This window comes from Gaeumannomyces tritici, assembly GCF_000145635.1.
Source record: "Gaeumannomyces tritici R3-111a-1 unplaced genomic scaffold supercont2.5, whole genome shotgun sequence".
In the NCBI taxonomy this organism is placed as follows: Eukaryota; Fungi; Ascomycota; class Sordariomycetes; order Magnaporthales; family Magnaporthaceae; genus Gaeumannomyces; species Gaeumannomyces tritici.
This window is the reverse complement of record NW_008804549.1, coordinates 3923547-3938504: the sequence shown is the minus strand read 5'-3', so window position 1 is coordinate 3938504 and position 14958 is coordinate 3923547. Positions and strand designations below refer to the sequence as shown.

The 14958-nt window shown below is 59.6% G+C and overlaps 7 protein-coding genes across 7 annotated transcripts; 4 read left to right on the top strand and 3 right to left on the bottom strand.

Moving 5' to 3' along the window:
• Positions 1 to 253: 253 nt before the first annotated feature.
• On the top strand, positions 254 to 1936 carry GGTG_10281 (60S ribosomal protein L6-B). Its single transcript, XM_009228153.1, has 3 exons — positions 254 to 542; positions 1010 to 1345; positions 1485 to 1936. The coding sequence occupies exons 1-3, from the start codon at positions 423 to 425 to the stop codon at positions 1635 to 1637; spliced, it is 609 nt and encodes a 202-aa protein (XP_009226417.1). The 5' UTR covers positions 254 to 422; the 3' UTR covers positions 1638 to 1936.
• Positions 1754 to 4760, bottom strand: GGTG_10280 (dipeptidyl-peptidase 3). The gene is made up of 5 exons (XM_009228152.1): positions 4412 to 4760; positions 3286 to 4325; positions 2911 to 3206; positions 2753 to 2844; positions 1754 to 2656 (listed from the first exon to the last, which is right to left on the bottom strand). Exons 1-5 carry the CDS (start codon positions 4726 to 4728, stop codon positions 2083 to 2085), a joined length of 2319 nt encoding a protein of 772 aa, XP_009226416.1. The 5' UTR covers positions 4729 to 4760; the 3' UTR covers positions 1754 to 2082.
• A 281-nt stretch (positions 4761 to 5041) lies between these two features.
• Positions 5042 to 5475, top strand: GGTG_10279 (hypothetical protein). Its single transcript, XM_009228151.1, has one exon. It carries the CDS (start codon positions 5097 to 5099, stop codon positions 5352 to 5354), a length of 258 nt encoding a protein of 85 aa, XP_009226415.1. The 5' UTR covers positions 5042 to 5096; the 3' UTR covers positions 5355 to 5475.
• Positions 5476 to 6032: 557 nt separating this feature from the next.
• Positions 6033 to 8532, top strand: GGTG_10278 (thermosensitive gluconokinase). The gene is made up of 2 exons (XM_009228150.1): positions 6033 to 7584; positions 7722 to 8532. Exons 1-2 carry the CDS (start codon positions 7252 to 7254, stop codon positions 8169 to 8171), a joined length of 783 nt encoding a protein of 260 aa, XP_009226414.1. The 5' UTR covers positions 6033 to 7251; the 3' UTR covers positions 8172 to 8532.
• Positions 8533 to 8751: 219 nt separating this feature from the next.
• GGTG_10277 (branched-chain alpha-keto acid lipoamide acyltransferase) lies at positions 8752 to 11953 on the bottom strand. Its single transcript, XM_009228149.1, has 2 exons — positions 11500 to 11953; positions 8752 to 11426 (listed from the first exon to the last, which is right to left on the bottom strand). The coding sequence occupies exons 1-2, from the start codon at positions 11711 to 11713 to the stop codon at positions 10012 to 10014; spliced, it is 1629 nt and encodes a 542-aa protein (XP_009226413.1). The 5' UTR covers positions 11714 to 11953; the 3' UTR covers positions 8752 to 10011.
• A 236-nt stretch (positions 11954 to 12189) lies between these two features.
• On the top strand, positions 12190 to 13625 carry GGTG_10276 (mitochondrial ATPase complex subunit ATP10). The gene is made up of 2 exons (XM_009228148.1): positions 12190 to 12665; positions 12774 to 13625. Exons 1-2 carry the CDS (start codon positions 12280 to 12282, stop codon positions 13369 to 13371), a joined length of 984 nt encoding a protein of 327 aa, XP_009226412.1. The 5' UTR covers positions 12190 to 12279; the 3' UTR covers positions 13372 to 13625.
• GGTG_10275 (transporter GOS1) lies at positions 12426 to 14822 on the bottom strand. Its single transcript, XM_009228147.1, has 3 exons — positions 14575 to 14822; positions 14386 to 14499; positions 12426 to 14281 (listed from the first exon to the last, which is right to left on the bottom strand). Exons 1-3 carry the CDS (start codon positions 14641 to 14643, stop codon positions 13778 to 13780), a joined length of 687 nt encoding a protein of 228 aa, XP_009226411.1. The 5' UTR covers positions 14644 to 14822; the 3' UTR covers positions 12426 to 13777.
• Positions 14823 to 14958: the final 136 nt, after the last annotated feature.

Genomic DNA, 14958 nt, shown 5'->3' with positions numbered 1-14958 from the left:
CAAATTACGTAGCCCCCAGCTGTTACAACCACACCGCCCGGCAGCAAAAGAATGGGGCTGCAAGGGGTGACCCAATTGTCCAAGATATTTGTGAGCTCTGCCCGCTGGAAGGGTGGAAGGCCTCCTCTGGAAGTGGAGCAGCGCACAATACCCACTCTTCTCTCCCCCACTTCTCACGTGCCTTGGCCACCGCCACAGAAACCACCGCTCCGCCACAGCCCCTCCAAAGGCCGCCAGTCCACAAAGGGCTAGCGCGGAATTTCCGAGGGCTTGCCTCTCCTCATGCGCACCCACAAGAGAATTTCACGCAAGAATTGGGACTGGCGTTTGGATCGACAACTTCACATTCCCACGACGACGACACGACATCTTTTTTCTTCTTTCCCACGGTCCTCCAACGCGAGCGGGAAAGCTACAGCACAATGTCGACGCAGACGGAGCCCACCACCAAGACCTTCGGCAAGTCGAGCCGGACGGTGCTTCACCACTCCCAGAAGGCCCAGAAGTGGTACCCAGCGACCGACGATGCCGGCCCCCGGAAGGTAAGCCGACCGATGCATTGGAATACCGCACACTTGTCCTTGTCGCTGCCGGCTTGCTTGGGACTCGGCGGCGGGCGGGCCGCTTGAGAGGTTGGGGGGGAATGCACGATGCCTCGGCATTTGGGGCGGGCGGAGGTCTGCAGTTCGCTTGCCGTTCTGCGAACAATCCTCCTTGCGCCACCGGTAGGGGGAGAGGCGCCGCTAGGAGGAAGACGACGAGGGGAATAAAACGGGAGGGCAGAGCCCGAGAGCACTTGGATCGGGGACGAATTGGCCCGCGATAGAGGTTGATAACCGCTGCAATGGGCAGCGGCGGCGGCGGCGGCGGCGGCGAGGATTGCGCCGGCAGCAGCGAAGAGGCGAAGGCGTCTATGGCGGCAGCCTTTCCCCCAGCAAACACACAAGGATCAGACAAGCGCACAATGCCTCCCCGCAGTCCACTCACTAACACTCGTCCGAAAATGCAGGTCCGCAAGGCCATCCGCCCCTGGACGCCGCGCAAGTCTCTGGAGCCCGGTACCGTCCTGATCCTCCTCGCCGGCCGGTTCCGTGGCAAGCGTGTTGTTCTCCTGAAGTCCCTCGACCAGGGCGTCCTCCTCGTTACCGGTCCCTTCAAGATCAACGGCGTGCCCCTGCGCAGGGTCAACGCCAGGTACGTCATCGCGACGTCGCAGAAGGTCGACCTGTCCGGCCTGGACGAGCAGAAGATCGAGGAGGTTTCGCAACCCAAGTACTTCACCGCCGACAAGGCCAAGGAGAAGGCTGGCGAGGAGGCCTTCTTCAAGCAGGGAGAGAAGCCAGAGGTGCGTCGCCCGTGCATGAACCCGATGGACCGCCCCCCCTCCTTCCCGCATTTTTGCCATGATGGCTTGGTCCAGAAGTACCGGCGGCGCCATCGCTCTAGCTGGATCAATAAGCTGACCTCATCCGCCCCTCCGACAGAAGAAGGAGGTTAACAGCACCCGGGCCGCGGACCAGAAGGCGATCGACAAGGCCCTGATCGCCAACATCAAGAAGGTCGACCTTCTTGCCTCTTACCTGGCCTCCTCCTTCAGCCTCCGCAAGGGCGACAAGCCCCACGAGATGAAGTGGTAGGCGGGGTAACGGGAGACGGGGGAGGTGCATCGGGTTTACTGGATTGGGGCTCGGCGCGTGCGATTTTTCTTGCAGTGGATGATGGGCTGGTATGGCTTTGTTTGGCCAATTGCATCCGGACGTTGAAAGGGTTTGGTCCATTCTGGCGTCTGTAATCGAGGTTTACACAGTCAACAAGAACAAAAAAGATCCGGATCTTCCATGGGGTTATTATGGTCACACAAGGCATCTCTTTCTGGTTCTTTTTGGGGGTCTCTCTTTTGAAGCTAGAGCTATCGAACTTCTTTTACGCGGCGCCACCTGGCGACTTTCTGATTCGTGATGTGAAGCGCAGAATGCAGCTTGATATGCAATACCTCTTAAGCTCCATGCACGGACATGAGCTGGAGCAGACTGAATGTCGGGATCTAAAACGGGCCAAGACAAACCCCCCTTTGTTATCTGCTCAAGCCTCACGGTCTGCCCAGGACTTGATCATGCCCTCCGGAGTCGGGTCGTACTCCTTGAGCGTTACCTTGCCGGTGGCCTCGTCCAGGTACGTGTTTGCCTGGACAAAGACCTTTCGGGGCTGCTTGTTCTCCAACACGACGTCGCGCACCTTGGTGCCCCAGTAGTCGAGGCCGACGGACGACATGTCCTGAAAGAATTTGGAGCCCGTCTCGACATCGGCAGTGGACTTGTAGATGTGGATCTTTTGCAGGAAGTCGCCGACGGCCTTCCTGCCGGCCGACAGGATCTTGGAACGGTCGAGCTTGATGGTGAGGTCCGAGAGGTCGTCCTTGGAGTGCACAAGCTTGCAGAAGTCGTCCCCGGCCTCGAGGAAGCACTTGAGGATGGCAAACCGGGCCTGGCAGTGGGGTTGGCCCCATTTCTGGCTCTTTGGGTCCCAGAATTCGACCGAAATCAGGCCCATCCGGGCCATGCTCAGATACGACGCATACAGGACGTCGCCTGCTTCTCCGTCCATGTCGACGCTCCCATCCCCAAAGCCGAAGATCTTGAGAACGGGGAACTCGCAGCTGTCCAGCGAAAGCAAGAAAACCCTATTAGTGCTGATGACCCTTGGACAACAAAATGGCACACAAACTCTAGGGCTACCAAGTGGGACGACTTACCCGAGATACATAGCGACGAGCTCAGCTCGGCACTCCTCGTAGGCACCGGCCAGTCCGCCAAACACGGAGCTCCAAGTCTGGCCGGGCTTGTACTGTAGGGGAGAAAAGCTTGGGCGTTAGCACAGACTTCCTTGAAGGGGGAGAGACATGCAACATACCCAAGTGGTGACGGGCTTGTTCGTAATCGGGCTAATAGGTGGCTGGTTGATGTCAAAGTTGTATTTGCCGGGAGCCGTCTCCTGGAGTAGCTTGCCGCAGCCGTGCCCGGTGAGCTCGTGGAGACCGACCTGGACCTCAAACGAGTCGTCCCGGTATTTTTTGTACACCTCGAGATCTTCGTCGGCAATGAAGGGGATCTTCTCGTTGGGTGTCTTGGCGCTCATTACATTGCCTAGGCTCACGTTTTTGAAGCCGTCGGTCTGTCGGATGTCGTCGTAGTTGGGGATGTTGATGCCTAATATGTGCGTGGTAGGGGGTTAGGGTTAGCATATGATACAGACGAGAGCCATATACGAGCATATAAACAACCATACCAGCCGGGATCCCAGAACCACAAAAGGTTAAAACCTCGAGGGAGGTGAAATCAGGCGAGAGGAATTTGTCCTTCTCAAAGTCCTTGGACCAGGGCAAGATGGGGATCAGAGACGGGGCTGCGTCGACAAGAGCACCAAACGCACGCGTCCTCTCAAGGTTCACCATGGCGGCGAAACCCTCCCACTCGCCCCTCACGCCGGCAGGGTCTCTGTAGGTCTCGATGAAGCCAATGTTGCACTCGACCATCGGGCCCTTGTCCCTGATCCATTGGCGCTGGCTCTCCTTGAAAGACAGTAGTGAACCGTTGTCGAAGGAGGCGGCGTAGGCCTTGTGCATCTTCTGCTGGGTGTCATTGTCGCTGTTTTCGACCGCTTTGGTTATGTTCTGGGCGATGACGGCCATTTCGGCCGCGTAGTCGCCATAAACGAGCTTGACAGTCTTGCCAGACAGAGGCCCACTGTCCAGCTTGAACTCAGTCTGGGTGCCGATGTCGCCGCCGCTCGGAGGCACCGAGGTCTGGGCAGAAGCAATAAGAATCTCAAAGACCTGGCCATCGGCGGATTTGCGCACGCGCGTGTTCTCGGGTAGGAGCCCCTTGTCCCCGGAGAACTTGGCGATTGTATCAATCTCCTCCTTGGTGATGTGAGGGGAGTCTGGGTAGTAAGCGGTCAGGTGGCCATCGTCAGGAAAGCCCAGATGGAGCAGGCCGGGCTTGTCGGCGGAAAAGATGGCGCCGTTGGTGGCCTTGTAGTGGCGGTTCGCATCGGGGTCGCTGGCAGCAAGGGCGGCCGCGTCGCTCTCCTGGCAGCGGGGCAGGAACTTGGAGTCGCCAAAGCTCTTGTAGTTGCCCGCGTTACCGAGGAACTGGGCGGCGTAAGCGAGGAAGTGCGTGACGGCCTCATCAGACACACCCGCCTTCTTGCCCAGAGCCTTCCAGTCACCAGCGGCGGCCTTGTGCAAGGAGATTATGAGGTCGTAGATGGACTCGGCCTCTGGCGAGACCTGGCGCAACACGATACGGTTCCCCGCGAGGGAGGCGCTGTATACAGTGGAAGGTCAGTGGGTGGTTCGCCTGGATTCCTGTGTCTGGATTCCTGTGTGTGATGGAGGCGAGGCGGGGCATACCGGCTGATGTAATGGGCATATCGCTTCTGCTTGTCGGACAAGGCGTCAAAATGCTTTGCGATCTCGAGGCGGACAACGCTCGGGGGCGAGTCGGCCAGATAGCCCCTGAGCTCCTGCGCCGAAAGAGCCATGGTTGAGGTAGCAAAGGAGCGCACACAAGCGGGGATGGGGCGGGTACGGAGACGGCTTGGCCGGGCAGCTACACCAAGGATATTGCCGTTGGCTGCGTGTGCAGAGTGCTGTACCAAATGCCGGCACTTGAGAAGGGCCTGGCGGGTTTGGCAGAGCACGGTACGATGCTGAAGTCGTGAATACATCAATGGAGCTGACAGGAGCCCCTCACTGGAGCTCCTTGATCTCGAACCCAAGACCTCAGCGGCGGGCGGCCAAATGTGGGGTCGGGCTGGATGCGGGGTAGGGGTACTTCAAGGAAGGAGGTACCAGCATGTGCCAGCCATGGAGAGGGTACTGAGAAGGGAGAATTAGTAGGTACATTGATGTCCGTACCGGTAGCAAGCCTCAGAATTTGGCCTTCACCCCAGCCCTTAGAGCCGGCATGCATAGGGCCCACACCGCTGTGACCTGCGTGCCTGCCTAGCTTGACACCACACGCTTGCCAGGATATGACCAGATTAAACACCAAAGGAACAAAAAGAAGTCTTCTGTCGTGTAACGTCCCGTCGTCATGTCTACCTCCATCTCCGGTGGTCATGTCGATGTGCAAAACACCTACCTGCCGCCCTACTCTGTCCAAGTCGCGCGTCATCAGACCTCCGTGACCACACTAGGCACCTCGACTTGGGTTCCCAAGAGTCACGTCACCGCCTGGCAGCCGTCGGGTCGATGGCACTCTGCGCCCTTGGGTGTCTCTAGTGCTCCCCCACTCCGCATGAAGCTCTGGCTGGGCTCGCCGACCTCCCATGTCGTCATAGGAGGTGACTGAGTCCCCAGTCTCCATCATCTGCAAGCGAGCCACGGGATAAACTCAGCGGCCGGCCATGGGTGGAGTGGTGGACTGTCTGCAGCCCTCACCGCACCGCTGGTAAACCGTTGTCTGACCTCGGAGCTTATTGCTCCTTGGGGCCTCTGTCCCGTGAGGGCTGCTTGAGGCTTTTGGCGCCTGCGTGCCTGGGGTGCCTAGATGGTCGAGTGCGGGGGTACTGAGAAGCGGCCCCCTAGCGTCCTCATAGCACAAGGTGTATGCTTCACCAGCAATATACGCCAGAACAGCATATTCACGCTACCGCATGCTGTCCAAACGGTTCACGCACCAGCTACGAACGCTCGAGTAAACCTCTTGCGTCTGACGTTGTATCTGTATGTGAGGCACCATACGTTGAGCAGCAGCCTGCCCGTAGCTGTATCCATCTGGCGACAGATGACCCGCCAATTCTCTCTTCTCAACTGCCGCCGCGAAAACCGCGGGCGTGGGAATCAGGCCATATTGTTGTTTGAGGCCCGGCGTCGGATCGGATCAGGTTGCCAGGCATATAATATTTGCGCGGACATCGATGGAATCCATCGAGGCATTTGTTGATTCCTTGGGCTACATCTGCCGCCCTCGCACACCCGTCTTTGGTTGGCTGGTGGTACCAAGCTCTTTTTCCCTCCCTTCGTCTCCTTTTTTTTTTTTTATCCCTTTCCGCTCATGAATGGGGGCCACACAAGAGAAACGGGCGGCCACACCGCATCGATTTTTTTTTCCTCAGCACATGACACCTACCCTGGGGTTACCGGTCCCGCCATTCACGTTGTAATTCCACTTTGCGGTTCTCGAATATATCTAAGCCGGGGTCCAGGATGGAGAGCGTGGGATTGGAGACGGAGGGGAGAAAATACAAGGACATGATGCCCAAAGAGAGGAGGTAGAAGGAGACACAGGCAGCCATAAGGATAAGCGCAAAGAAAAGGCTCGAGAAGGAGGGAGGCATTAATTATATTGTCCTGACAGAGCAGGCGCCGGACCGACCCAACCTGGCTGGCCACGTCACCGCTGCGCTTTGCTCGACTGCCGTTGCGCAGACGGGTGGAGGCTTGAGTGGGTGGGTATTCGCTTGGGTCGGGAAAAATAACCACAAGAAAAAAAGGCTGGGGCGTGCGGCTGTCAGACTGTCGCCTTCTCATGGAACTCTGGAAAACCACCTGCCGTCTCCATCCAGTCTGCGCGCTGCCGCCCGAGGTGGGCATTGGTAACACCAAGCGAGCAATTAAAACCGCGCGCACACACATGCAGTACACGCAGCACCCGGCGCCCTGGCAGCTGCTGGTCGCCTGTCGGGCTGGGTCTCGACTGCCTCCCTCTTCTCCAATGGCGAGCTTTCTGCCGACCTCGGCCTGTCTGAGCAACCCCTGGAACCCCGGCGAAGGAGCGAGGCGGCCATAACAGCAACGCCGCCGGGTAAAAGTGCTTTGAACCGAGCCGACCCGGGAGAGAAATAAAGAAATAAAATACCAAGGAAAGAAACAGAAAAGAATAGAAAGAGGGGAAAGGAAATTCACAACGAAGGGAGAAAAAAGAAATGAGCAGAGAAAAAAATAAATAAAAATATCAGCCTTCGTCCGAAGTTCCTCAACTACCCACTCTGCCCTACCCTACCGCTACCCGAGCTGCCTACCCAGGTACCTGGTGGTAGGTGCGTGGCCGGCCGTCTGACAGGGACCCTCCGCCTCGCACTCGCTCTCCTCCCGGCGGCCGGCCTTGGTTACCTCTTCTCTTGGGCGCTGGATGGGACCTGCTAGCGCACCCCCCATCCATACAACTCCCGCCGTATTCCTGGCGCGCCCGTCGTGTGGGCGACTCGGGCCGGGCCTCCCTACCTGGTCTACGGGCGAGCTATATAATGCTCAACTGCGAGACCCCAGCGAGGACTCCCGTCCCTGCCTCAACACCACCACCACCACCCGCCGCCTCAGAAGCACTCGCCCCGCCCTTTGCAAACACCCCTGCGCCCTCCAGCCCGAGCCCCAACCCCAGCAGCCCACCGCAGCCCACCCGAGCTGCCATGACGCTCTCGGCAGACCCCCCAGCCGACACCGGCGCCGGTGCCACCGCTGCCAAGGGCTCGCCGCCGCTCCACATCTGGATTGTCAGCGGCCCGGCCGGCTGCGGCAAGAGCACCGTGGCCGAGCACCTCGCCGCCGTCCTCGCCGTCCCCTATATAGAGGGTGACCAGGTGCGCTTGCGCTTCTCGCGCCGTCCTTTTCTCTCTCTTTTTGTCTCGTGTTTGTTCCAACAACCTCTGTGACCTCGCATGTCCCGTTTTTTTTTTTGGCTTCACTATCGGTCCAACACTAACACGCCTTCCCCCAGTACCACACCCCCGACAACGTGGCCAAGATGCAGAACGGCGTCCCTCTCAACGACGCGGACCGCTGGGACTGGCTGAGGTTGCTGCGCGAAGAGGCCGTCGGGCGGCTGGACACGGGCGGCGACGGCAGCGGCAGCGGCGGCGTCGTGGTGACGTGCTCGGCGCTCAAGCGCAAGTACCGCGACGTCATGCGCGTCGCCCCCTACTTCAGGCCCCGCGTGCGCCTGCACTTCATCTACCTCGAGGCCACCGAGGAGGCCCTCCTCAAGCGCGTGGCCGCGCGCGAGAACCACTACATGGGCGCCAACATGGTCCACAGCCAGTTCGAGGCCCTCGAGCCCCCCACCGCCGACGAGGTCGACGTCATCCACATAGACGTCGGCCGGCCCCGCGAGGCCGTCAAGGCCGCGGCCGAGCGGACGGTCCTGGAGATCATGGGCCAGGAGGCATGAAGGCGTGTACCAGCCATCTTCAGCAGTCCCTGGCTTTTTTTTTTCCCCCCCACTCTACTTGTCTTGATGTTTTCGCCCTGTTTTCTACCCCATTTGGCGTCAAGCAGTCTCAACATTGGCGTGGTGGCGTTCGGCAAACGTACGGACCTTGCTCCCATGGGTGCAACTGGATTTGGGAAAGCGGCCGACATGACATGCTAGGTCACGCGCTCTTTTTTTTTTTTTTTTGCTCTCGTACCGCATGCGGCATGTATCTGGCCTGCGTTGACTTGTGTGCCATTTGCTTTTACCATACTCTTTTAATCTCTAGGTGCTACTCTGTTCACTGTTTGCATCCAAATCTGGTCGTTGTTGTGATACACCCACTGCATTTCTCCTGTGCGTTTTCCCCTCCTCGCGCTAGTCCAGTCCTTCGAGGTCGTCGGTCGTGCTCGCCACTTGCAGCCATTCCTTCACCGTCGCTCCGCCCGGCCAGGCAGGCAGACAGGCAGGCAGACGTACGTCCGAACGGCTAGCTGCTCCGTTTTCTGCCAAGGTCCCCGGACAGGAGACCCGCATATGCATGCATGCAGGGTGAAGGCTTTTGGGAGGCTTGCATATTTGGGAAGTTGTTTGCCCGCTAGTCCGCCTACCCAGACTAGCCACTCATAGTGTCTGCCACCTCGTACCTTATCGGGCGTGCCTCACCCCCTCCTTCAAGGGTCCTATCATCTTCTTTCTTTCTTTTTTTCTTCGTCTCTGCTGCACGGATATGCCATGTCGGGTGCACTTGCCTTGCCTCTCAGTGTGCGCATCCGAGACGCAGCCTTTGGCGCCGCACTAACACGGGGGTAAGTTGCTGTCCAAGACAGCCGACGTTATCACACTTCAAGCCAGGGTGCAACATATGCAAACACAACGCACATATATATATGTATAGGCTGAGGGTACCGAGACCGCAGCGATGAGCCGTGGTGCACACAGATTCTAACTTGTGTAACAGCGCTAAGCCTCAGCCGGGCGACTGCAGATGGAGCCATCATGCCTTGGACGCAGCCTGCCGAAAGGGGAAGAGAGATAAGAAAGACGGTCGTATTCCATGTCCGAAGGGGACTGATGGGAGGTTATCCGCTCTCCCTGACTTTTCTTCATCATTCTTTCATGTTGGTTGGTTGTTTTTCAATTTCCATCCTCTAGCATTTTCTCTTCTGCTTCTTTTGAACCCCTTTCTTTCTCTCTGGTCTATGCCGCCATAAAAAAAAAGAAACGAGCTTACACCCACCCGACTCCATCAGGGGCGACGGTGAGCATATCATTCTGCACAGCAGTGGATGCGTGGGCATATGCGTCTTATGAGGGAGACGGGGCGAGGTGGCAATGAGTGAGTCTATATCCTCGACACCTCCACAGCAGCATTCCCGATTCGGCCGGCTGCAGGAAGAGCCAGGCCGCCCGTTGCCGCAAAGGGTATTCTCGGCGGCAGCTAAAATATGTACATGCCAATCTAGGTCCCAATCCCCGGTAGGCACTTGAAATATCACGGCCTCATCCATGCATGCAGCCATCGTGCCACCTCGGAGGTGGGGACGGCATGTGAGCAAGGTTGGCTTCGAGCCGCGCCCGGGCAATAGAAAAGTATCACAGGTGCGGTGCAACCAGCAACACCGCCCTCATGCACCCGTGACCCGGCCACATTCGTAGCCGTCGTTGTCGGCCGCACCCTCGCCCCCCACCACCTTAGTGTGACAGCTGCGGACGCGGAGACGAGGCGAGCACGCGCGGCCAGGCCGGTCCATTCATGCGTCTTGCTCGGTCTCGGCAAGGCCGCCCACGCGTCACATCACATCCCCCTTCATTATCTTCACCTGAGGTGCATAATCATGACGTCGGGCTCCTCCACCACGCGGCGGATGACGCTAGCGGCGCGAGCGACGGTGGCGCCGTCGACGACGCGGTGGTCGGCGCACCAGCTGAAGTTGCAGACGTGGCGCTTGACGATCTGGTCGTGCTCGTCAAAGGCCGGCACGGAGCGCACGCGGCCGATGCCCAGGATGGCCACCTCGCGCTCGACCACGACGGGGCTGAGGTACGTGCCGCCTATGCTGCCGATGTTGGACACGGTGATGGTGCCGCTGCTCATGTCCTGCGGCGAGAGCCGCCCGGCTAGCGCGAGCGCCTGCAGCCGGTTCAGCTCGGCCGCGATGGACAGCACGTTGCGCTCGTTGACGTTCTTGACCACGGGCACTAGGAGCCCTTGGGGGGTGTCCATGGCCACGCCGATGTTGTGCTGCTGGCGGAACACGAGGGCGGGCTTGCCGCCGGGCCCGGCGGCATCTACGCGCGCGTTGAGGATGGGGTACTCGTACAGCGCCAGCGACACGGCTTTGATGATGAAGGGGAGGTACGACAACTTGGGCACCCCGGCCAAGGCCCCGCCGGCGGGACCGGCCTGGCCCGGGATGCTGCCACTGGCGAGCACCTTGTTCAGCCTGGCCCGCAGCTCGACGAGATTGGTCAAGTCGATCTCGTCGGCGTACAGGAAGTGCGGGATGGACAGCGAGCGGGTCATGGCCTTGAACATCATGTGCTGCGTCGGCGACAGCTGCACCACCGTCTCCGACTGCGCGGAAGCTGTGGGCGCGGAACCGGGCATCTGGTGCGGTGGCTGCTGGGACGCTGGGACGCCGCTGTCGGTGCCCGAGAGGACCGTTGGAGACATGTCAGGGGACATGTCAGGGACGACTCCACTATCCCGGCTTTGCACAAACTTGTAGATATCCTCCTTCAGCACGCGCCCATCCCTGCCGGTTCCGTCCACACTTGACAAGTCCACTTTGAGCTCCTTGCATAGGTGGCGCACAGCGGGCGTTGCCAGCCCCGCGCATTTCCCCTTTAGTTTTTCGGGGACCTCGCCAGTCACAGCCGCCGGGGTCCCTATCATATCCGGTACAACTGCCGTAGGTGTCCCAGCCCCCGGTATGACAGGAGTTGTTTGCCCGCTTTCGGCCTCTTGTAGTGCATCCTGGCCAACCTCAGCGGGCGTCAGGGCGTCCAGGTCCTCGGGCCTAGCCTCACCCTGGATGTCAATGTCGACAAAGGGCTTGCCAACCTTGGCCATCTCACCAGCGTCATAGTGGAGCTTCTTCACGACACCAGTGAAGCGGCTTGTGATCTCGACCGAGGCCTTGTCGCTCTGCACCTCGCACAGCGGCGAGAACTCTTCGACACGGGCCCCCGGCTCGACGAACCATTGGATGATTTCGCATTCGACAATGCCTGCGACGCGATACGGGTGGTTAGCCTGGCTAGCCTGACAGGTCCTGTCAATGGGGCGGGAAACCGGACAAACCTTCGCCAATGTCGGCTAACAGTACGGGCTTCACCACGCAAAGCCTGCTCGTCGTGTGGAAGCCCGCCGACAGGCAATTGCGGCGCTGGATCGAGGCCCTGAGCGGCTGGTGCCGCCGAGCGTGAACCGTTTCTAATGCAGCGCTCGACGCGCGGATGGATGAGGGCCTTGACAGGCGCCGTACAAGCAGCAGTGAGCTTCGCTGGAGGAGCATGGCTGCTAGACTGCGAGCCCCGAGGAGGAGGAGGAGGGGGAGGGCGATGGCGGAGAGGGAGAGGATGCGCGAGGATGCGCCGAAGTGAGTAAGAACGGCACACGGGGTCAATCTCAATCAGGGCAGGACAAGTGCAGGAACGAGATAGCTGTGGGTGATATTGTCTACTCTGCCTCTTTGTATCTGATTCACCGCATCCTCGAGGACTCGAGAACGAGGGCTGACACGTCCAGCGCCGAGGCACCAAAACCCAGCCCCTCGTCGAAGCGCCGTGGTTTACCGTCGGCTTTGACGGGTGCAGATGACGTTGGCAGCGAGGCGGGTGAACCTTGCCCGCGAATAGCCGCACACCCGACGACCCCTGCTGGAGCAGGAATCACGCCCCCGCCTGGGGGTGTGGGGTCAGATTTGCCTGTTCGGGGAATTGGTGGGGTCCTCGGTTGGGGTAGACGTGCACGCCGCTTTGTATCAATCCGTTCGGATTTTGAGGCTAATTTTTTGAGAGCTCCAGAGCTCCAGCTCGGCTGCTTCGACAAGGGAGCCCGTCGCCCACCAACCGGTCCGACATGCAAGCCGCCATCCGAGCCTACGCCAGCCCAGCCCCCCGAGGGCTGAGGCGCCTGGCATGCCAACATCGCGGCCTCGCCGTTTCGGCGCCGTTGTTGCGGTCCGGTCCAGATGCCAAGGCTGACCATGCCGACGCCGCAACCCCCGCGCCGCCGCCGCCGCCGCCGCCGCCAGCTGCCGCTGCCCCGAGCCCGTTCGGCAACGCCCCGAGATCGTACGGCCGGCGGGCCAGCGAGGATTTCATCCCCCAGCACCTCGGGCGGCCCATCGGCATGGCGAACCCCCCGCGTCCTGGGGAGAACACCGGGCTGGACACGCGGTCGTTGCGCGAGCGCCGCGACGACTTTGTCGACTACGGGAAGCACCTGGCCCGCCGCAAGGAGCTGTACGCAACGCAACACCCCCACCCTCTCGCCCCGCCCCGTCGCCTCGCAGCCCCTGTGTGCCCCCGCCTCCGTCACTGACCTTGCCCGCTCGTCCGTCTCCTGTGCAGCACCCAAAAGATCTCGCGGCCCTACTTCCGCGACTGGTCCAATATGAAATATCAGGAGGGCAAGTCCTTTCTCGCCCCGCCCCGAATTTTCAAGGCAGACAGGTCCCTGTACTTCCCCAACTTCTTTGGCCGCACCCTGTCCAAGACGGACCCGGGCCCGCACGACACCACTCCGGCCCTTTTTGGCAAGACCTCGGTCGTCGCCGTTTTTAGCAGCGCCTGGGCCGAACAGCAGGTCGATACCTTCGTCTCGCCCAAGGCGAACCCTGAGCTCCACCATATCCTCGACGGTAGCGGCGCCGCCGCCCAGTTGGTGCGTCTCAACATCGAGGACAATGCCCTCAAGGCCTGGATCATCCGCCTTTTTATAGGCTCGCTGAGGAACCGGGTTGGAAGTTCGAACTGGGACAAGTATTTTCTCGTCAGGAATCCGGTCTCTCCGGAGATCAGCGAATCTATCGGCATCCTCAACGCAAAGGTCGGCTACACCTATCTCGTCGACAGCGACTGCAGGATAAGATGGGCCGCCAGCGGCAACAGCCAGCCCGAGGAGAGATCCAGCCTTGCCAAGGGGCTCGAGAGGCTCCTGCGAGACTGAAAACGGCGTAATCTGAGTAGGTAGGGAGTGAGCAATGCAGTCTGCTAAGCATCAGAAGAAGAAAGCTGGCGGGTTGTGTTAGCACCACCATTTCGAAGAAGCCGCCACTGTCTGTTTGCCGCTATGGTAAAATTTCTGTTGCTGAGGACGGGGGACGCTGGAAATGGACATGGCCATGTACAATAACGATAAATGTAAAAATAAGGAGAAATAGACAAACTAAAAAGAAAAAAAAAGAGAAATCATACCAGACGCCCCGTGTCAGTGGTTACGCGTAACGCCAATGCCCTAATAAAAGCTATGCGAAACCTGAGAAACGGTCAAAGCATTTGTAAATCAAACCTCCGCGCTGCTCATGAGCGGTGGGCTGGTAGCCAAAAACAGCACCAAGGCAAGTGGGGATGTGTTATAAGAAGAACCAGAACACAAGGAAGCAAAAGGCGATGAAGCTGCCCATAATGAGGCCGTCTCTCCTCTTCTTGGCCGATATTCTCCCGATCAGGTTGTTGAGCCCAGGGATCTGGCTGGCGGCCATGGTGATGCGGCGGTTGATGTTCAAGAGCGTCTCGCGCTGCAGGATAAAATTGGCGTTGACGGCGTAGGCCTGGCTGAGGACGTTGTCCGTCGTGGCGATGCCGTTGTCGATGCGGCGGCGCTCGTCCAGCATGTACTCGGCCTCGGCCTGCTCGGGGTTGCTCGCGCGGTAGGCGTCGATGTCCTGCCGCACGTTGGACAGCAGATTGGCCCGGTCGCGCGCCTCCTGGATGCGCGACCGCAGCCGCGGCAGGTCCCGCCGGTGCTCCGCTAGCTTCTCGCGCAGGAGCACCAGGTTCTTCGGCTTGAGCGCCGACGACGAGATGGCCGCTTCCGAGTCTAGAAGCCGAGCCAGCTGTCCAAGCACGCTCTCCCTCTGCGTTGGTTCGACAAGGGTCAGTCACATGGCCGATACATGTGTGTGCAGGAGGCTCAAACGGCCCGCCCGCCTCGGGAGCTTTGCTAGATTCCCCTCCGTACCTTTTCCAGTGTCTCCTGCAGTCGCGCCTCTGTTTCCCTCTCCTGTTCCGTCGGCTTGGCTGGGATGTTGTTGGCCGTGGCGATCTGCGAGTATGTTTGGAATAGCGTCTCGGTCTGAGCAGCACAGTCGCCGGGCGTTAGTCAGGGAGTCTTTCCTCCGCAGGTCAGCTCGCAACCGGGGCTACGGACCTGTTTCTCCAGCGACCGGGCTTGTTGTCGCAGCTGAACCCAGCCCGAGGCACCAGAAGAGGATGCCATCTTGTCGCGCAAATTGATTCGGGCTGTGTGGAGGCTATCGAGCCGGAATGGCGGCAGATCTATGTATGCTGATGCGTGGGTTGTCCGGCGTAAACTCGCGATGGGGTCGAACGACAGCAGCTATGTTCGTGGGGAAGGCGTCCAAGGGGGTGATGGTCTTGTCAATGTCGAAACGAAATGGACAGGTCCCGATGCGGCCGGGTGGTCCCTGCATGGATGGCCATAGCCGTCGGCTGGAACTGGTGGGTCCAGTTCTACGTAATGACAAGAAGCGACGACTAATTGGAACCCCCATTGTCTCCTTCTGGTTTCACA